The 22,232-nt window shown below is 55.0% G+C and overlaps 1 protein-coding gene across 2 annotated transcripts in view; it reads right to left on the reverse strand.

Moving 5' to 3' along the window:
- The window catches only part of Pcgf3 (polycomb group ring finger 3), a 31,531-nt gene extending 14,225 nt beyond the window's left edge, over positions 1–17,306 (reverse strand). The window contains exons 1-6 of one of the 2 annotated variants that reach the window (XM_046423704.1): positions 17,124–17,306; positions 7,224–7,262; positions 6,797–6,936; positions 5,999–6,129; positions 5,004–5,100; positions 2,747–2,802 (exon numbers count right to left, since the gene is read on the reverse strand). In XM_046423704.1, coding sequence (XP_046279660.1) covers positions 2,747–2,802; positions 5,004–5,100; positions 5,999–6,107 — 262 coding nt within the window. In that variant the 5' untranslated portion in view covers positions 6,108–6,129; positions 6,797–6,936; positions 7,224–7,262; positions 17,124–17,306. The remainder of the gene's footprint in view (positions 1–2,746; positions 2,803–5,003; positions 5,101–5,998; positions 6,130–6,796; positions 6,937–7,223; positions 7,263–17,123) is intronic. The other variant, XM_046423702.2, reaches the window with a different exon arrangement.
- Positions 17,307–22,232: the final 4,926 nt, after the last annotated feature.

The raw sequence follows: 22,232 nt of genomic DNA on the forward strand, positions 1-22,232 counted from the left end.
AGACCCTCTGAAGGGACTGATGTGGGGCCGCAGTGCTCGCAGGCCTGGGGTGAGCAGCTCTGCTCTGGTCACACTCTTGTCAGGTTGTGCCACTTCTCCAGAGGCCTGAAGCAACAGGCCAATTGGCCACAGACTGGAACCTTCAAAACTGAGCCAAACCAGCACTTTCTCTTTGTGGGCCGACTGTCTCGGCACTCTGTGAGGGCGAGGGAAAGCTGAGGGCAGGAGCGCATGCCAAGGTCCCCCCCACACACTGAGGTCCTGCACTCTGGGGTGAGCGTGGCTTTGCCCTGTGGCACCAGGATGGGCAGGAAGAAACAGTAGGTCTGAAGTGAGAGGCTTCCAAAGTCACTCAGGGTCTGGTAGCACTAAGCAGAGATAACTTCGGCCCTTAGATCAGAACAAAACCAAAGACCCAGATGGCTGCTGCCAAGTTGCTGAAATCCGTGTGGCCGTGTGGCTGACGTGTGTGGCAAATGTGGCTCCTGCCAGCAGACAGGCCAGTCAGGCCTCACTTCAGCCTCACCGTCGCTTCCCACTTTCACGAGGTGGTTCTGCTTGCTAAGCAGGTCTGCTCTACGTGCTCTCAGGAGGGCAGTCAGGTGTGGGCCCGCTTTCCTCCTTCCCCAGCTTGGACATTCTGGGTGGCATGATGACAGAAAGCTTGACCAGCACTGGTACAGGTGCTCGAAGGCTCTCACTCTGCAGGCATGAGGCTGAGATGTGCAGAGTGCTGCCTGCAGCTCAGAGCAACGAGCGCACGACCCTTGGCTTGCAGCAGGCACCAGCCTGCCACTGGGAGGGAGGCAGACCAGAAGCCAGGCATGGGCTGCCGGATGCCAGCACCTGTGCCAGCCAGTGCAGCAGGGCATGAGATAAAACGACACGCAGGCACCATGTCCCCAGCAGCTCCATGGCCACAAGGGACCATTCAGAGCAGAGGAAGAGGGGCAGGGAGGTCTGCTGCTGAGTGTGTGAAAACCCTCCAGGCCCTAGGCACGAGGGGAGGGAAAGCAGGAAGGTGGCCTCAGGTGTGAAAGAGGCAACCCAGTTAGCTCAGAGTACAGGTCTTGCCAGGGGGAGGCAGGTTTAAATACCACAGAGCCAAAAAGAAACAGCTGGCAACTAAATGGATTCCGGCCTCTCACAAGCAAAGCAAGAGGAGAACCCAGGAGCTGTCCCAGGGACACAGATGCCACACTCCGCGATCCCAGGTGTGACTCATGGGTACGAGGCCCTGCTTACTTGGAGACTTTGGCCTGAGAATGAGGTTTACGAACATTGGCACAACCAAGGAAGCCAGATGACCTGCAGCCTACCTCCACCAAAAAGGAAGTGAGCTGCTGCGTCAGGGTGAGACTCACCCGAGGACCACCTTGACAGAGTGAGAATACTCGAGAAGGACATCCACCCCAGAGGAAATGTGCCGGTCAGAGAAGAGTGCTTAGGGTTGCGCCAGCAGGAGGGCTAAGCCCAAATGTGCGAGCCTCCTGCTCAGGACGTGAAGCTGAGAACCTGGCTCTCCAACTCGGGTCCTCCAACTTCCAAGTGGGGCCAATGGTGCCATGCTGGATGGGTTGGTGTGGTGGGGGAGATGCAGTGCCCAGGAGTGAGCACGTGCTCAGTCCAGCTGGCCTCCCACACCACCACTCTCCTCCAAGCAGCAGTGCCAGAAATGGCAGTGGAAAGGCAACTGCACTGCCTACGGCCTTGGTGTGTACTCCCATCTGTGGTGAAAGTCGTGGGTAGCCCCAGCACCTCCTGCCCTGGGAGCACTGGCCACCCAGGCCGCCAGGATGCCACAGGGACCCTGGCCCAATAGGAGATGTCTGCTGGCCATAGACATGACCCAGCTTCAAAAGGACCCTAACGGCAATGTACAGGTGGCCAGGGTGGGCGGAGTGTCGGGAAAGAGGATGGAGGATTCTGTGTCTGTCCTGCCTGCGCTACAAACAGACCTTCAGGGAACCTGAGCAGCAGTGTGTCTTTGTCAACATCTTCCAGCCAGGAGAAGAAGGGAACAGCAGGAGCAGTACAGCATCTCCACTGCCCGCCCAGAAGCAAGGACATGGTGAGCCCCTCACCTCCAGAGCCAGACAGCACCTGCTCAGGGGTAGCCAGAGCAACTTGGAGCTACCGCCAATTCCACCCACCCCAGGAGGCGGGTCCTCTGCAAGTCCAGACCTGGGGGACACCCCAGGATAAGAAGTGCAGAGGCACCCTGAGGAGGCTGTGGGTCAGTCCTAAGCACAAGCCCTGTGTTCATCCTGCCAGAAACAACCAGAAACAAACACAAGCCAAAAGCCAGAGCATTCACAGGATAACCAGAGATAACAGCAGGAGCGGCATCTGGCAGGAAGCAATCCCCATGCCTCTCCCACCAGTCATGTGGGCATTGGGTTAAGCAATCCTAAAGGACAAATGCTAACACCATGGATGAGCCGCAAGGTGCAGCGGGTGGCGCAGGAGCCTCGTGGAGCTGCTGGACGGCTGAGCACACAGCTCCTGGTGAGCTTGTGGAAGCAGCTCAAGCACTGCTGCAAACACATTTTGAGGTCTCAGCGTCTCCCTTGGGGGTGTTTTTGCCTTTTCCCAGAACTGAGACAGTCCGCACCCCTCAGAAAGAGTGGAGGAGAATCCAGCAGGAGTCGGGAGCAGGGTGCACAAGACGGTGCCACTGGGCTCTGCGAGCTCGCCCCTCAGTCAAGGGTCAAGCCCCCGACCTAGCGCAGGATGTGAGTCTTACCTTCCTGGAGGCCTGGCACCAACTTGTAAACGATGTCCTGCATGGTTCTGTCATGACTGCAGAGAGAAGAGTGGGGTGTCAGGGGACATTACTCTGTGACTCTCACATTGTCCATGTGGTCAGCACAGGTTTTGGTGGGGTTTTCCTTTCAGTTTGCATATGAAAAAATGTGCTGCCCAAAGTTCTCAATGACCTGAACTGAGGCATCATGTAGTTGGATTCCAGCTGCTTGTGAGTGTTTCAAACAGTGATGGCAGGTCAGAAGGTCACCCCAGCAATGATGCCTGTCCTGCTGGACCTGGGGCCAACTCACGGGGCAGCTCTGGCCTACCCACACTCTGCTCCTGCCCTCCTGCCTGGGGCCCCAGCTCCATGAGGTCAGGCCTGATCCCCTTGGAAAATTTCTGACATTGAGCTGGGGCTGGGGCTCAGCAGTAGAGTGCTTGCCTAGTGCATATGAGCACCACATAAAAATAAATAAATAAAACAAAGGTTAAAAAAAAGAAACTGTTTTCTTTTTTAGGTCAAAAACGGTTACAGAATTGTTAGTTTTCAAATCAACTTTAATTTCTAAACATAATTTCCACAAAAACAAAGCCTTTATGCACCAAATTAGTGATATCTAAATAACTGACAAATTTTAAAATTTCATAAAATTCACAGAAATCTAGCCATCAAGGGCCAGGTGCAGAAGCTGTTTACAAGGACGGCGGTCTACTCCATGAGCAGAGTGGAGTGTGGAGGGCCACGTGGGCTCTCAGGCCCCCCTCGCCCATGTCCTGAGCAGGACACTTGTGCTCAGCAGGCCTTCAGTGCACACAGTGCCACAGACACCTCCCAGCACGATTCTCTCCCACCAGATCTTGCCCACCCCAGGACACACTGGGCTATGCTGCCTGCCACCAAGCTCTACATCTGGGTCCCTCATGACGCCAGGCTTTGCCACCTGCCTAGGAGTTGCAGGGACCTTTCTTCAGAGCAGATGCCAAACAGATGGGGAAGAATGGCAAAGAGGGCTTTTGAGTGGCAGCCCCTGGAGTGAAGCCCCTTCTCTGACACAGGCTGAGAGCCGCTCTCTCTCCCTTTGTCACATGCTCCATGGCCTCTGCCAGACCCTGGAGCCCAGGTCCAGCACCTATCTGGGATGTCTGCCAGGCTGGCCACTGTAAATCCTGAACACAAATGCTGAAGCTGAGAAGACAGTGCCACACCCAGCCTTGGTGTGGCAGTCCCTGGTCAGCCTGCCTTGCCCTGTGAGTGCAGGGTGGGCACTTGAGGAGGGTATAGGGGCTGCCACCCAGGTTGTGAGGAGGAAGGGGCTGAGGGCCCAAAGGCCAGGGACCCTCCACAGGGGAGGTTCTCCACCCAGCTCACAGCCATGAGTCCTAACCCAGAGATGAACTGGAGACGAGAAGCAGGACCCAGCCCTGTGGACCCAAGCCCAAGCCCCCAAGGCCTTGCACCTGGTCAGCTCCAGTCCCAGCCCCACCCCTACTCTCTCCACATTAGCACAATAGCCTGATTCTTCGAGGAAAGGGTCTGTCCCCCAGGCAGTACCTGGAGAAGGGGCGGCCAGCATGAAGGCCCTTACATCTCCTGCCATCAGTAGTTCTTGTGGGGAAACCCCTCCCTCAGGTTTGCACAACTGTACCCCAAGAGAGCAGACACAGAGCCACTGCAATCAGCCCATAGGAGGACCTCTATAAGGCAGAACCAGAACAGCAAGGCACCAGAGGTAGATGGCACCTGGAGAAGAGAAGCCCAGACTGCCAACTGACACCCGAAGGGCCACAGGACCATGAGGGGCTGCCTGGAGGCTGGCAGGGCCTCTGAGGACTGGTACCTTCCCCTGTGTTGCACACTGCACAAGTTTAAGCAGAACACAGACATACGCCAAGCCCTTCGACAGTTGCCTTTAGACTTTTCTTTGCTCCCACAGGTGGTATAGGGGCACTGTGTTTCCTCCAGTGGCCCCCCAAATCTGAAACTCCACCTGGCGAGCTCCTCACCTCCTGGCCCCATTCCAGGTTCAAGTTATTTCCACAGAAAGTGGGTCCCAGGCCTGACTCACACTTCAAATTGAACTTCAGCCACTCCATTAAAACTCGTGAAACCCCAAGTGGCCTGGAGATCTCTCCAGCAACCTAGGCCACTGCATGGCCTGATGTCTAGGTGCCTGCGGAGCGGCGGCTCCACAGGGAGGGGCAGACGCCTGTGGCTGCTCACTCCCATTCCACCTGGCGTGGTGTGCACTCACCCAATGTACTGCAGCGGGTGGCTCTGGTGGATCACTATCCTGCAGGTGGGACAGGTGTTGTTCTCCTCCAGGTACTTCACCAGGCAGCTCCTGCAGACTGTCCAAGGTGCACTCGGTGAGAAAGCAAGTCCAGAAGGGAGACACTGGTTCACACCTGCCCCCCCCCCCAATGGCAGCCAAGGAGGACACCTCTGACTCATTTGCAGGTGTGACACAGAAGAGTCACATTCTTACTCCTGAAAGAAAGCACCGCCCCTTGGGCTTTACTCAGCAGTGGGAACTGGGGTCCTGGCTGTCCCGCAGGCAAGGGCACAAGGGTGGAGAGCTTTCCTAAGCTGGCCTGAAAGACTACAGCATTTTCTTTGTACAACACAAAATGATAAAATTCAACAAAAATCACCTGGTTATGCCCAATGGCTTCTAATGCAATTAACTTAATAAAGTGTGTATTGAAATGGGTGAGTGTTTTCTAAAGGGAGCAGTGCGGAGTGGGAGGTCATCTGTGCAGAGCCTTTGCGTTAGCAAAATGCTCCTCAGCGGCCACCAGAGGCACCATCACCCTGTAGGTGACCAGTACCTGCTTTGCAAACAGAGAAACCCACACAAGCCCAGATGGTCAGAACAGGTAATCAGTCCCTAGGAGCAAACCAGTAGACACCCACCTGAAAAGTGCAAGACTTCATTTGAAATGTAAAACAGGCCTCTCTGCCTGCTGAAGGAGAAAGTCGCCATGCCATAGGCCCTATGGCAACAACACAGTAGCTCTGTGTCCCGTGACCCTAGGGAAGTCTCATCTCCAGGAATCCCAGGGTACTTCTTGATCTCTCCTGGAGTCCCTGCTCCTTTCCTGGCCCTGCTGCCCTTGCACATGAACTAAAAGCTTTTGGTAAGACACAGCCAAGTCCCCAGGAACACATAGGAGGAGCTGCCTACCCACCCCCGTCACTGTGGTCCTTGGAACCATCTGGAAGGCGCAGAGTTGTAGGCGGACTTACACGTGTGCAGACACTCGGTCACCGTGGTCGCATCAATGAGGTACCCACTGCACAGGCGGCAGGTGATGTGGGCATTTATGTCCCAGAGCTTAATCTTCCTGGTCAACATCTTTGGCTTCTGCAAGAGAAACCTATGACAACTTCCATCTAAACCACTCCGATGTGTTTCACCTAGCCTCCAGCAAACACTGTCTCTCCAGGGATGGCACAGTGTGCCATGGCCTGGTGTCCACAGATTAGCTGCTTGGGCCAAGTCCTCTTCCTAACTGGAGGCCCATCCCTGCCTCTCAGGTGGGCATGGAGCCAGGCCAGCCCTCTGGTCCATGGCCTAGCCCCTGGATATGATAGTAGGTGGAGGATGGCCCTGACTCTAGGAATCCACCACCAGCTACTGCTGTGCACCAGGGCCTGTGGCTGCCAGGAAGACACCAGAGCCCCAGGGTGGGGAGGACTAGTGCTATCCTGTGGGCTTGACCCCCTCTGCGCCAGTCTGAACCAGACGCCACCCCTGACCTGCAGGCACTGCAGCTGAGGCTCAGGCCCTCCTGCTCGCAGCTCCCACATGAGTCAGGAGGGGAGTGCAGTTCAACCCCTCTGCACACCCAGGAGACAGCTGGTGGCTCCCACAAGGTGTCCCACACAGCCCCGTGGGCTCCAGGTACACACCTGCTCTCCGCAGTCACAAGTATGGCACGAGTGCTGGCGAGGCCATCTGACACTGCACCCCTCCCCATTGTGCCTCACCCCCACAGTCTGAGACACCACCATCTTCACCCCCCACCATCCGGTGGGCCTCACCTCCTCTGGACGTCTGCGTGTCCCTCCTCCCGCGTGGCATGGAGGCTTCAGGCCACCACGCGGATGCGCCGCTCCTCCCTCCCTCTGCTCTCTGGCTCACTTGGGCACCTCCCTCCTGGCTTCTGCTCTGCTTCCATCTCCTAGCACAGAAATGGCACTGTTACTTTAGTCACGTCACTGAAACTCCTGCATTCAGTCCTGCCACTCCGTTCTCAGTGGACCAAGCAAATCCTGCAGCAATGGGGACAGAGTCCACTGGACACATTAACCCAGAGGAAGGCACTGGGCACTGAGAGTTGCTGTCGTCGACGCCACCAGGGAACTGCAGACCTGCCCGTGGCCACGACACACTGACCCAGCATGACTCTGGGAATTGCCCATTGATTCAAAGGCACAGGAGGAGGGAGGCCAGCTCAAATGCACTCACCTGAGAGTGGGGGCCGGGGGTCCCGCTACATCGTGAAGCCTGAGGAGAAGCAGAGACAGGCATCACTACAGGACACGGGGCAAGGTGCTGCCCACACAGGGGCCCACCGCCAGCAGCTCTGAGCCTTGGGTGGTTAAACATGTCTGCTCATTTACTTGCTTAAAAAAAAAAAAAAAAATTGAAAATCAATGATGGCGAAGAAGGGGGATTTACTATGGAGACAGGTGAAGTATCTGCCTAGTGTGCCCAGCCCAGCCCAGCCCAGCCCAAGCCAAGGGAAACTATGAGAGCAGAAACCTGGCTCATGGGGACACAGAATGGAGGTGGGGGCTCTGTCACACTGCTTTGGACCCAAGAAGGCAGGAAGGGGGTCCATGGACTTCCCCAAGAGAGGCAGTGGATTTCAGGGTGAGCTGCGCAGGGATTCTGGAGAGGGACTGCGAAGAACAAATCTGTCATTAGATTCCTGTGATACCCATGACTTCTGCAGCCTCATGCCCACACTGAGCACTGTATTCTTTCCTGGTCAGACTTCCCACCCACTAAGAGAATGTGCATGAGGAAACATGTGGGCACCTGGCAGGTGCGCGGCTCAGGGGAATGAGGACATGAGCTGGGCGCTTGCAACAGTGAAGAACCAGAGCAACCCTGGCAGAGCCACATGGGCTTCCAACCACATGGCCACCAGGGACTGTGCTCTGGGACAGGGCTAGCAGTGATTGGCGACCGCTGTATGTTGAGGGGAGCTCAGGAGCCCAGCCAGGCCCCCCTAGGTGCGTCTCCTGAGCACTTGTCCAGGGCTCTGTTCTGACATGGGAGCAAGTGTCCCCAGAGAAGGGCTTGAGGATTGCCTGGAGCAAAACTCTGGAGAGCGCCAGGGCTCCAGGACAGAGTGAGGCATGAGTTTGAGAACAGTGCTCAGATATGGCCTTACATGTGCTTACACCCATCCTGTACCATGTTCTGTTTCAGGTATTCCCATAACTGCCTTTGACTAACAATCCTGAAGCTCCGTTAACTTCCCCAAGGAAGGGACAGAGGAGAGTCTGTCTTCCCGGCAAACTGAAGCAGAACCAACAGGCCTGTGTGCAGCCCTTAGAAGGTGGGGGGATGAGCCAGCTTGTGGCCAGGGCTGTCCTGAACTGTCCCCGCCCAGTATGGCAGCCACTGACCACCCAAGGCTGCTGAAACTCCAACGGTGGCTCATGTTACAGAGGAGATGAAGTGTTAGCACATGTAACTTTTAACAAGTCACAACCAGTGGGTCCTGAACTGGGCAGCCATACACATAAATCCCCACTGCCTACGTCTTGACAGCACCAACAATAACAAGCAAGCATAACTGGGTGGGTTACCGAGGACATGAGAAGATGACATGAGCAGGCATACGGGTGGGCATCTGCAGACAGCCTAGTGAGTGAGCACAGAGCCGCAAGGAAGGCGCCTGGCAACATCAGTGCTGTGCACAGCTTCAGGGTGACAGAAACCCAAGTCCACATGCAACTGGCAAATTCCTCAGAAATTGACTCCTGCCTGGAAGTCCCCAGAGGGACCTACAGGGCAGCCAGGACACTCCGTCCTCTCAGGAAACAAGGCAGCTTGGGCAAAGTGCTTGCCTAGCACATACCAGACCCAGGCTTCTGTCCCTAGCACCACAAGAAACGCAAAGACAGCTCTTCCAACTCAGTTTGCGGACCAGTGATGCACACACCAAACCCTGCCGAGGTCAGAGCAGAGGGAAAAGGACAGACGCATCACCCAACAGGACCAGCTGCCTCAGCCACCGCTCTCCACCAGGCAGAGGCTGCCTTGCACTATAGGGAGAACACCTCCTTAGAAGAAAGGCCACATAGTCTACAACAGACACACAAACCACTCGACAAAATCCAACACCCGCTAGTAATTTTAAACACTCTTAAAACTTAGAAGGAAAAAAGTTCTCCAAGAGTCATTCACTAAGAGGGAGCCACTCAAGTGTGTGTGTGAGCATGGGCAGTGCTCTTGGGGAGCCCGGAGGAACTGAGGACTCCCTGGGCAGAGGCAAGCTCCACAGAGAAGGCATGTACAATGACAATCCTTGGTCCTCTGTGACATGGAGTTCAAGCAGGCAAGACTCAAGTTAGGACTGTAAGCTGGTGGACCTTGTGTGAGTGACCTCAAGAAAAGAACAGTGTTCAGTTTACAGCAAGATGCAGACATCACCACAGACCTGCCTGCCCGTGTGGATGAAGCCATGTGGGAGCAGACCCTTGCACCTGGCAAGGCCTTTCTGCCCCTGGAGAGCCTGGTGAAACAGAAAAGAGGCAGCAGGTATGAGGGAGATGGCCAGCCGGACTCCCTGAGCACAACTTCACTGGATTACTGGAAGCTGTCACCCCACTGCAACAGTGACAGCAAGGCACGTGCGGCAGAAGGCACACAGCGAAGCTGACCCTCTGGGTTAGCAACACCCTGCAGGGCCTGTTCTTGTCCTGCCCACAGCAGCAGCAGAGCTCAGCTTGCCCTCAGCCCAGGCTCCTCAGAGTGCCATGAGGTGCCATGAGGCCACTGGGATGCAGGGCTGGCTGGGTACTTAGTGCTCCCTCCACTAAGGCTACTTCCACTTTACACTGAGTTTATTGGGTCAGGACCCATTCTGGGGGTCATCAGGACACCAGGACCACAACCAGGGCCAGCAGCTCAGTGGCTCCCAATGGAACAATTCTGTCCTTTGCCCTTCTCTAGGCACAGAAAGAGCGTCAGAAAAGGGAAACTCCAAATGAAAACGCTTAAAACACTGAGCTTCATCCGTAAACTGCAAGTGCAGATTTGACACTGGGAGATCCAGTGACAGGCCACCATGCTGGCAAGAGGAGCCCTTGGCAAGGTGTGCTAGCCAGCAGTGGAGCCTGGTATCAGCTCAGGAAGTGGAAAGGCACAGCCAGGAACCAGGTGGCCTTCCTTCTGCAAGAGCCCCCCTGCCAGCCTCTGCCCCACGGCCCCTTCCTAGGGGCTCTGGCCTCAGGCAAGCCTGCCTCAGCAGCCATCCCAGCATCCTCTGGAGGCCCTCTGAGCACCACGTTTGCCTAGTACCCCACTGCACTCAGCTGTGTGCAGGGCTGCAAGGGCAAATGTGGGACTGAGGAGAAGGCAGTGATGCATCGCGAGTTCTGGGCTGGGGAGGCTGGGAAGGAATGGGCTGGTGGCTTGTTGGGCATGAGGAGGTTGTCAGACAGGGACTCCTGTGTAGGCAGCCTATAAGCCACCCATCCTCACCTGCTTCAGGACAGGCACCACCGTGTGGTGTGTCTCTGGGGATGCTCATGCACTATATCATGTCTGCTCCATGATTGGGGGACAGGAGCAAGGGACTGCATGCTTCTTATAGGCAAATGAGAGCAGAGTTCCCTCTGTGGCAGGCCTGGGCCCTGGGGCTCTCTCCTGCCCACTGCACGCAGATCACTCTGCCTCTGCCTTAGCTGTTTACACGCCCAGTTCTATTTGACCCCTGGTCATGGGGTCTTAATTTACAGTTTCTAGACATGTGGAAACTTAAATAAACTTCTAAAGCTGAAAAGTTAAACTCTACCTAAAAATCCTGGTTCTGCTCACATATTGGTGACTATGTGCCTGGCGCCCAGCTGCATCTTCTGCCATCAGCAAGTCGGAAACACCCTTCAAAACCCACTCTTGACGAGATGCTGTCATGCTAAAGCATGTGACAAGAGCCTGCTCTCCTGTGGGCCCCAGAGCTTGTCCCAAGGCTCTGATGGGGACCAAGCTGGCCCCCAAACCCCAGGCCTGCACACAACAGGGCCATGGTGGTACCAGACTGAAGGAAGGTTTCCAACAAGAAACAAAACACGTATTGATCTATCTCATCTTCCTTTTTCTTTTTTAATGGTCCTGAGGTTAGAATTCAAAGGCTCTCTTCTCTACCCATGAGATACACCCCAGCCCTTTTTACTTTTTGAGACAGGGCCTCGCTACGTTGCTGAGTCTGGCCTTGAGCTTGTGACCCTCCTGCCTCCGCCTCCTCAGTCACTGACAGTACAGGTGTGCACCTGCACTGTACCTGGCAAGTACAGACCCTTTTACAAAATAGAGGAGCCAGGCAGACCTTCAGCTGCTCTGACAGGTACCTCCCCGGCCTGTCCCAGAGGCAAGGGCTCTCCATTCTGAGCCTTGAGACCCACCCACACCAGTGCTATCCTGCACAACCTTGTGTGGCGATGGAGGCTCCCACTGTGCTGACCATCCGGATGGCTGGGAGCGACTGGCCCTTGACCTGGGGCTGACGACATCAACACGTCAGCCCTGCCCCTACCTCTCCTGTCAGTCCAGCCTCTTCCAGCACTCAGTGACCTGGGAGTCTTGCAGATTTCTCTCCCCTGGCTAACAGATGGGACACGTCCTCAGACAGCTGTCCTTTGGGAGGCTGGTGGTGGGCCCTTGGGCAGCATCTGGGACTCGGCTGGCAAGAGCGCTCTTTGCTGAATGAGAAGCACAGGCTGGGTCTAAACACAGCCATGAGGTACTGTGTGGATTGTGCTGAAACTGCATCCTCCCAGTCTAGAAATCACTTCAGTGCTGGGACAGTGGCTCCCATGTGACATCATAGGCTGGTGCTACAGAGGGAATAAGTGTGTCTGACCCCTGTGCCTCTCCCCTGAATAACTAGCCAGTCCTCTCATTACAGCAAACGTTAGCCAGGAGGAGAGCCAAGTCCTGAAAAAATGCCCAGCTGCAGGAGGACATTGGTCCAGAAAAACATACTATTAGAAATACTCTGTACCCAGAATGTCTCACTCCATACCCACCTAAGTGTGGTCAGGAGGGACATGACACCAACCAAGATCAACCCCCACCCCCGAAGTGGTCAGGAGGGATGGACACCAACCAAGACTGGCACCTCCCCAGTGTGCTCAGGAGGGATAAACACCAGCCAAGGCTGGGACCTCCCCAGTGTACTCAGGAGGGATAGACACCAACCAAGGCTGAGACCCCAGTGTACTCAGGAACGACGGACACCAACCAAGTCTGGCACCTCCCCAGTGTACTCAGGAGGGATGGACACCAACCAAGGCCAGAGAGGACCAATCAAGTTAAGGGAAAACATTATGGAAAAACTTCCTAAGACCACTAGGGAAAATACAAACGGCCTGAAAATGAATTATTATGTGGATGGCATGACCGCTCTCTTGGTGCCACAGTGGTATTGCAGTTGTGTGAGGGACCACTTCTGACACTCTATATTGTCTGAGTGATGTGTCATGCTGTCTGTAGCTACTCTCCAATGCTTCCATTAGCAAGCAGTCACGTACAGCAAAAGACGAAGCAAATGTAGTCCATAACAGAACCGAGTTTCTGAGCATGGGCTTCAAGGGTCCTGCTCCACCCTGTTCAGGCTAAATACCCTGAACTGAACAGCGTGTAAAAAAGAGAGATTTTCTTGTCCATGCTGGAGGCAAGAAGTCCAGTCAAGGTGCCACAGGCTGGTGGCTACCTAAGGCTCCTTCTCCAGGGAAGCTTGTGAGGCCCACTCCCACCGCTATCAAGAGGGGCTGGGATTTCAACATAGGGACTCGGGGAACACAAACATCCAAACAATGGCAGAATTCCCTATAGCTTTTCTTCAGGCCTTTTTTTCTTAATGAACATTTGGATAAAAGTAAAACAAACCCTTGAAATAAAAGGAAGCTTACCCTTCTTCAATTTTGCCTCCTAATGTGGGGGTACCTGTCCCCTATTCCCACAGCAGGCAAATGGGTGTAATCAGGGAGTGTCCTAGTTGACTTTGGCAAACAGGGTGGTATGTACAAGACCCTCAGAACTGGGCCACAGAGGTGTCCCGCAGGAGCATCCACATGGTCACTGGATACAGGCCAAACCCTCCTAGGAACCAGAAGATGGAGTAGCTGACAAGACCCACGGACCTCCAGACCCCCCCACGAGACCCAGGGGCCGCCTCAAGTCCTGCAGGACCCCCAGGACCCATAGGCAGTGGGGCTTCATGGCTACCTATCGACCCCTTTCTAGTGTTCACATGCTTCTTATAAATATCTACCAAATCCAGCAAATATCAATGAATTTATCCAAAAAAGAGACAAATTAACCTGTACATTCATTTAAATGCTAGAGTTTCTCTTCAAAACAGCAAGTTGGCCTAACCACTATCGAGGAGTCCCCACTCCTGATGAGCTCACTCCCAGAGGTGGGGTTCTGCTTGACTCAGGGGGCGAATATTCACTCCTGCCCTTCATCCTGTCCTGAAGTCCACAGCTGTAGGAAGAAACTCAGATTAAAAAAAAAAGAATGTTCTTATTTTTAAAGGCCTCACACTTTTTAAATTTAATGATAAACTGCCCACTTGTAGAACTGAAGACTAGCTCCAATTTTTGAAGTCCAATGAATTGTGCAGCATTTTTGTAATACAAGCAGCACACATCACAAGACACTAGAAAACTGTCCATGAACCTCAACATTTCACAGTAAAGGAAAATTACAGCTTCAACTTAAAATCCAATATCAAATTTGATATCTGAATATCAAACAAATAAGGCTGCAAATGAATAACAATCCTGTCATTTAATAAAGAACAACAGGTAGACCCAAATGAGCCTTGCTTTATGGTCCAAACAACCCACATACACAATTCCAGTTAATAGCGAAGAGTCCTTCCTCACCCAGCCGCCCTGGGTGGAATACCCCAAGTCTAGAGACGGCAGACAGGTGAAAGGTGGCCAGAGGGCCGTGTCCAGGGCAACCCTGAACGGGTGCCCAGGTGCAGCTCTGGGTCTAGGCCCCCCCTGGGCAGGCCTTGGCCAGGGAGCCCACAGAAGACAAACATTCCACTTCAGAGATGCCACACCTCGTATACTACTTTGAAGAGGACACATAAAACAAGTGCACAAGGTCCAAAATGACAGGAGAAACTTTCTCCACATTTAAATGGTTGAGACAAACACTTCTCACAACATTCTTTCTTTGGACCAGATCACTGGTAGAAATACCAGTGAGACTGTGGGAGACTGAAACCCTTGCACCCGGGCAACCAAGGACCCCACGGCTCTGTACCCTCACGACTCCTGAGGGCAAGCTGACACCTAGGGATCTCTTCTGTCCATGACTCATCTCTCGTCATGTGCCAGATCCCAGGCAGCACAGCCAAGCCGGAGCCCCCATTCCACCAACATGGTTCTTAACTTCTTATGGGAGCTTTTCAAATATCACTGATGAAACCAGCTAAGTGCCATGCTCACAATGCTGCTGCAGAGTCCACCCACCTTGCACCACCCTGAGGGGCCCCTTCCCCTCAAGTCTGCACAGGGCCTCACTTCTCACTTCTAACAAAAAGAACTCACCAAAGTTATGGGACACCACTTCCAAGGTAGGCTGCAAAGCCAGTGGTCTCCTTCCCCTCCCCATTCCTTCTCAGCTGCCTCTGAGAGGCCTACAGGAGGAGCTGGCCTCTCCTGCAGGCAGCATGGGAGGGGCCTGAGGTGGGTGGCCCCTGGGGAGGTGCCCAGCCAGCACCTGACTGTAGGCCTGTGGGTGCTGAGCCAAAAGACCTGGTCGGCCACCTTGCGTTCTTGACCCAGAGACTGTAGGATCATAACTGACTGTTGGCTTAGAGAACTAAGTTCTGGGGAAAACAGCTGCATGATGACATAAAATAAAACCACTCAGCACTACCACACTTTCAAAAATACAAAAAGGAAAACGTAGGTTCTGAACACTTACTCAAGTTTGCATGTCTTTTCAAAACTTCAAAAGGCAAATTAAGTTTTAACCACAGTAAAAAGAGTGTGTCAAAAGAACAAGTCAAAAGTAAGCACCAAGGACAAAGTCCCAAATGCAGTTATGTTTGGCAATGCACGCTGGACATGCAGGGACACAGTGTGGTTGATGTTCAGTGCTAGGAACCTAAGGTGGTTTTCTCCTGAGTAACCAGAACTGACTGTGGCTCAAGATGAAAAAATGGAATTGACCAGTTCAAGCATCTCTCAGGAGCCCAGAGTTTGAGACTCACACCTCATCCTCAGTTTGCAGCTGACCTACAGGTGCACCTGCCTTCTACTCTTCTCTGGCACCCACTCTTCAGTAATATGCTGCCTGCTGCCCACACCAGGCAGGCTTCAGGTGCTGGGTAGAGCCAAGTTCCTGCCCTTGGACTTTCCATTCTCAGAGAACACACATGGAGACTGCCCTACTCAAGTGCAGCACACTGCTGGCCCATGAATACCTCTCACAGCATAAAAGCTGCACCCACTTTTCATGGCCAATTCCGTGGAATGTTTCAGAGAAAGAAAGACCCCCTCCCCAAGATCCAACAATGCCCTCCTCTCCTGGAGTGGAACTAGCCTCTGACTTGCTCTCCCACGCAACCTTGCTGTCCAGCTTTCCTGCCCAAAGCCTTCTGCCCCAGCTTGCAACCCACCCTTCCACCCATTCCTGAAGTCCCCCGGACACTGGAGACATTTCTAGACTCAGGATACACCTGTACAACCTTGAGAAGGATTAGGGGAGGGACAAGAGGGTAATCCCGGGGTCAAGACAAGGAAAGGACAGCATCGCCAAAGGAGGGGCTAAGAGCAACAGGAGGCAGCTTTCCAAGTCAGTGGCACAGAGCACCCCTGGATGAGGAATTCCCCTGAAAACCTGAGTCCCAGAGCCAGAAGGATGAGCCCCAACCTTGCCTTGCACCTGCCTCCAGGTCCCTTTCCAGGCAGTACTTGCTATAGGTCTTGGGCCCAGCCCAAGAGTTCATGATGTCAGGGTGCTCAGGGTCTTGTGTAAAGAGCCTTTTGAACCTGTGGGGCTCAGGTGAGCAGGATCCCACATGCCTGCACCTGCACAGCAGGGAGCCAGGTGGTGAGCTGGACAGATTTAGGACACCTCTGGATCCCACTGAAGGCTCAGCACTTCCAACCCAGTCTAGATGCTCAGAGTCCCAGGCCACCCTGGGGACCTGTCTTAAAAGTTTTACTTCTTATCAGGGTCCTCTATGAGTCTGTCCATGTCATGAACTTTTCTCAGGTATAGACTCAGGGTCCTGCCTCATGGGGACAAGAGGCCACCTTAGGGTCCCCAAAGTGCTCACAGGCCTGCACCAGGGCTGTGGACCTCTGGGGCCAGTCTGAGTGCCCCAGTCCTCCCAGTGAGCTTTTCCCGGAGTCCTGACCTTCCTGTGGCTTTGTTCCAGGATCCTGGCCCTCCTCTATGACCTGTCTTGAGTTAGACACTCCTCAGTTTTCTTGGCATTCTCTGGGTCCTGTCTGGTCCTGAGGTCAAGTCCTCCTCAATGATCCTTCCCAGAGTCCCAGACTGTCAGGTCCCCAGGACTGACTGTCCCTGGTGGCCCATCCTGGAATCCCAGCCCTTTTCAGTGACCTGTCCTGGGGTTGAACTCTCCTGAATGGCATGTTCTGAGATCCCAAAACTCTGTGGGTCTTCCCTGGTCCCAAGGACTGACCCTCCTCAGTGAATGGCCCTTCAGTGACTGGTAGGACTCCTGTCTGTTCAAGGGTCCCACCCTCCCTGGGTCCACCCTGGCCCAAGGTCCTGCTTGGTTCAGGGTCCTGTCCTCCCCGGATCCTGCCTGGTCTGGAATCCTGCCTTCCCGGGATTCTGCCTGTTCCAGGGTCCTGTCCTCCTGGGCTCCTGCCCGGTCTGCAGTCCAGCCTGGTCCAGGGTCCTGCCCTCCACGGGTCCAGCCGTCTGGGGGTCCGGCCCTCCCGGGTCCAACCTGGCCTGGGGTCCGGCCCTCCAGGGTCCCGGCCGCCTGCTGGCCCTCGGGATCCCGCCTCCCCGGGCCGGCCGAGCGGCGCCGGGCTTGCAGCCCTCAGCCGGACACGGGCCGAGGCCGCGGCCTGAGGAGCGGGCGCGCGGGCCCAGGCCGGGCGGGGCGGGCTCACTGACCTGCGTCTCGGGCGGCGGGCGAGCGGGCGCACGCGGGGGCTCGCCGGGAGGGGGAGGGGGCGCCGCTCCCTCCGGGTCCCCCCCAGAGGAGGAGAAAAAAGCCGTCCGGAGTTTAAAACAAAGAGGCGGAAATGCCCGAGCCGAGCCGAGCGCCGGGTCGGGGGCGCCGCGCCTGGAGCATGCGCGGTGCGCGGCTCGGCTCCCACCCCGCGGCCGAGCGGGGGCGGGGCCCGGAGGGGGCGGGCCCGGGCGGAGCCTGAGGGCGCAGGCGCGTGTGGTCCGCGCTCGGCCGTAGCGGCTGGCGCGATGGGAGGGGCGGGGCCGGGGAGGGGCCACAGGGTAAGGGGCGGGGACCGTCGGGCGTGGTTGGGCGGGGCGTGGACGGAGTGCACCGGGCGCGCTGCGGGTCGGCGTGCGGGCGCTGGACGCTGACCTGCTGGGGTGTGGGGCTGGGCGGGGCTCCCTGCTCTGAACGTGGCAGGTGCGCTGTACGCCGCTGACCTACAGGGCCCCTGCCTTCGGTCTCACGGACCTGAAACAGCCCGGCTGACCCCACAGCTCCTCTGCTTGTCGACCTGTGCGAGACCCACCCTAGAACCGTGAGCAGTGACCGAGAAGTTCACGCCCTCTAGGGTCTTCACTGTAGTGGGAGAGGCAGCAAGAGGGAAAAGGAAGTGTAGTGTCTTTAGGAGACTGAGTGGCACGCTGAGTGGATTTCCGCATGGGGCTGGGGCAAGGAAAGGACTGAAGGAAAGGAGCTCAGCTGGAGTCTGGGGTGGTGAGGTGCGCGGCAGGGAGTCCCGCGCATCCTGGGTCCGGAGGGGTCGCTGGAGCTCCTCTGTAACTGCAGGCGTTAAGGTTAGGGCTGGGATTAGAGCGTAGGGAGCAGGAGTCAGGTGGTCTGGGGGTGTGGGAGCACACGGGGCAGAGCTGGGCGTGGGTCAGCAGTGCCCCTGTGGGTGACCAGTAGACGTGGGCATTGAGTCCTGTGAAGCTCCTTAGCTTGTAACACCTGGAAATGGTTGGTCAAAGGAGTGACCACTGAGGTGACTATATGAAATGGAGTCCTGGAGTCCTGGAGGAGCCCACAGGAAAGACCCAGCTGGAGCAGCCCAGGGCAGAGCCACCGCCTGTGGGCGGGTCTGGCTTGAGTTAGCTGCTGGGGGTGTTTGAGAATGCCCATGGGGCTTTCAGAGGCCTTGGCAGCAGTATGGATGCATCATAGTGTGGAAACTGGATCATGGCAGGTTCGAAAAGTGCATTTTCGAAAAAGACACATTTTAAGGCCTTTTGCTGTAAAGGAAAGCAACAAAATGGGGCTCTGTCCAGGGGAGGTGAGGGGCAAACAGGACTGCTTTCTTTCTGGGTGGGAACTCTGGTGGCCTTGTGGTGCTGCGGGGACAGCTGACTAGAAGGACAAATTGGCCATACTGCAGAAAAGGAAAGGCTGCATAGACGTGGGACCTGGGCCCAGGTGTGGCAGCCGGCCTCTGAGAAGCAGGGGGCCCTTTGCTGTCATGGGGGGCAGGGTCCTGATGCAGGGGTGTGGAAGTGGGGGAGGGAGGCAGAGCCTTGGTGTTGGGGGCAGCATAGAGGTACAAATGAGCAGGCCAAGAGCAGTCCTGGGCTGAGGACAGAGTGACCCCAGGAAGTTTTCTAACTTGATGGATAGATGGCCCCCATGACTTTCTGTCTGTCGGCTACAGGTGAAACTGTGTTGAGAATTCATTCCAGGCCCAAGGTCCCTTCGTCCAACACCTGGGCTGCCAGCTGCTCTTCCAGGTGAGCTCATCTCACCAGCAGCACCAAGGCCACTACTCTGAGCCCAGCTCTGGTGTATAGCCATCCACTTTTCCACCAGGAGATCTTCACAGCGTGACAACTCCAGGTCATTCTTAGAGACTATGCCCTCATCCCACGCCTGCCAACGCTGAGGACAAGACATGGGGCCTTCCTACCATCTTTCTCTGTGCCTACACCAGCCTTCTGCTGACCTACCAGAGCCCATCAGAATCAGGCCGTGTGACCCTTAACTCCACCCTGATTCAACCCCCTGGGGTAGTGAGTAGCTTCCCTCTTCTGTCCTTTGCTCTGTGTCCGTTTTCAACATGATATAGAGACTCTCATAAAAAATTATTCAGGGCATCCCTCCTCTGCTCAGAACCCTCCAGGGCTTCACTCAGCAGAAGCCTGAGGGTGGGGAACCCCAAAGGAGGATGGGAATCTGTGTTGTCTTGGTGGTGAGTTCACAGGGTTACACACATCCCAGCCCACAAAGTAAATGTGTGTAAAGATGGACCCTAAAATCATGGCTCCAGGTCAGACTGTGGGGAGGGGAGGTCCTCCTCCCTGTGGATGAGGGGTCCTCATTCCTGTCTGTGACCAGCCTTCCAGGGGTGCTGGCCTGTCCTCCTGTGATCAAGTCTCATTTTGAGGAACCATTCCAGTTACCCACAAACCCTCGGTGAGGCATCTGGCTCTACAGAGCAGGAGGAATCGAGTTCTTTCTTGATCCCACACTTCTCTGCAAGTTCTCTCTCAAACCCATCAGTTTTTCTCCCCCATCCCCAGGACCCTACTCAACAAGTGCCCTGGTCCAGATCACCAGGACTTCCCAGGGCTAACTCCACCTCCATAACCCCTACATTTGACTGTGTCCTGCTCTCCTGGAAAAACCCTAGTTCCTGACCCCAGGCCATCCTGAGATGAGCAGTCAAAAAGCCGATCCCTAGGCGCCGGGGTCCAAGTATGCCAGCTCTACCAAGCTACTCACTGGCTGCCCTGCCTTGTGCACCACCCCTGTCCCTGGAACTCAATTCCTCCATGCTCCTGGACATGCTCCCACACTGCGCCTCCCTCCCCCCAGATGTCTTCTTACCACCAGCCCCCTCACCCCCCAGCTCATCTGCTGACAAAATCCCCAGTGTCAATACCCTATTGTCAAGACCCAGAACCAGGACACGAGTGTGTCAGTGCTGAGTGGAAGGGAGCTTGGTGGCATCCAGCAAGTGACATAGGAGTCTAACTGTTAGCCCAGCTGTCTCCAGGGAAGAGTGTACCCCATGACACACCAGGAAAACTGCAAGCAGAGCAAGACTGTAAACTGCAGCATGGTTTACAGTTCATTTGGTGCTGGGGATTGAACCAGGGCATGCCACCTCTGAGCTTCATCCCCAGCCCTTTTTATTTTTTTGAGACAAGGTCTTGTTAAATTGCTGAGGCTGACCTTGAACTCGAATCCTCCTGCCTCAGCCTCCTGAATTGCTGGGATTACAGGTGTGTGATCACTGCATCCAACCTGTGGCAAAATTTATAGTAGGAAAAAAAGGCAGAAAACTGTCTACGTGGCTATCTACATGGGATTAATTGGAAAATGATCAAACCTGCACACCTTGGGCACCTACAGCTGTAAAAAGAAGGAGTGAAAGATGCGGCCGTACTGTTAGAGTGACCTCCAAAGCACACCATTCAGAGGTGTGAGATGGACCCAGGTGTGCAGCAGCTGCACCTGCCTGAGAGCTAGTGAATATGCCATGCAATTGCCCATGTCAGAATCCTGTGGATTTGGGGACGATTGTGACAGGAGTGGGAATTTTTGGATCTGCCCCAACCCCCTCATGAAATATAGAATAACAAAGCAGAACTCTGGTGGGCAGCAGTGATGACAGGGAGGACGTTCTCACAGGCAGTGGGCAGAGCTCTTGTCCTCCTCCCTGTGGCTGCAGCCCTGGTGCCATCAGCCTCTCACCATGGCAAATAAAACAGTGGACAAAACAGATCAAACAGCAGGTCTGCTCTCAGAGACAGCTTTAGGACCTTGGACATCAGCAACCAGGCCTATAACCCTGAGAAACAGCGAGGAAAAGCCTTACGGAAGCCCAGCTGTGTCCCATAGGACAGTGCCTGGGAGAGGGAGATCTGTCCCGGTGGAGCTCTGAAGATGCACAGAGGGTCCCAAGCCTTAGCCCAGCACTGTGCAGACACATGACGACTGCCTGGGTTGGGAAGGAAGGCCTGAAAGGAGGAGCGTGCCAGGCAGGAGTCCCGTGTTCCCACTGACCCAGGGTATCCCCACAGCCCACGGTGCCCACTAGGCTTCCAGCAGTGGGCAGGAAGCTGAAGGGCTGCTCTGTGCAGCCCAGCAGGGTGGGAAGGATGGAGGAATTTCCTGTCATTTACTCTGTTTAGCACACAAGTATTTGGGATGCTGACAGTGAACATCTAGCTGAGAGCTGTCATTCACACAAGAGAATGTGACCTGCAAAAGGAGCTGTCCCTGAGAGCAGACCTGGAGCAGTGGTGGCAGAATGAGAAGCACAGCAGAGCCGTGGCTGACCCATGTTCCAGTGTGAGAGTGGAAAGTCCAGTGGTCCATTTTTAGAATATAGTATTTAGCTTTAATTGGTAAGATCTGATGGTAGCCATTGTAACTATACCCACTCCCTTTGCCAATCATGTAGACTGTAACCCTGAGCTCCTCCTAGCAGGGCAAGAGGCAGTGATATGTTCAGGATAAATGCAGGTGGACTGCCCTGCCAAGGTGGGCTTGCTACCAAGGTTAGGTAGCAGCCCTTCTGCAGAAGTAAAGTCTGCCTTGCCCACCCACTTCTGAGCACATGTTTGATTCCTTGTGGCACCCCAGTATTTCTGCATGTTTTGGTGCCTGGCATAGGGCTCCATACACTGCCTAAGGGGTCATGGGAACTACCTCCTTAGAGGAGACATGTCCTGCTGCCTTATTGTTGTGGCCTTGGAGTGGAGGAGAAAACTACAATCCTCAAGGCTGACAATAAGCCCAAAATGGAAAGTGGACCAGCAATGCTGGAAAGGGCCCAAGCAAGCACCCCACAACCAGGTGACTCTCTGCATGGACCAAGGAGGAAATCTGTTCTTGAGAAAAAGTACCTCTTTGGTGGTTGGGACATCCCGGAGGTTGTGTGAGTGTGACTGAGACATGAATGCAAAAATCCCCAAAAGGGGGATGGAGCCTCTACGTAGAAACACAAGACTATACCCAGGAAAGTGGAATGAGGGGTGCAGGAAGTCTCCAGTAAGTGGTGGTTGACCACACAGGGGGAAACTTAATTACAGGAACCTACAAAAAATGGG

This window comes from Marmota monax, unplaced genomic scaffold (assembly GCF_021218885.2).
Source record: "Marmota monax isolate L192 unplaced genomic scaffold, Marmota_monax_Labrador192_F-V1.1 WCK01_AAM20220418_F8-fsc00009, whole genome shotgun sequence".
In the NCBI taxonomy this organism is placed as follows: Eukaryota; Metazoa; Chordata; class Mammalia; order Rodentia; family Sciuridae; genus Marmota; species Marmota monax.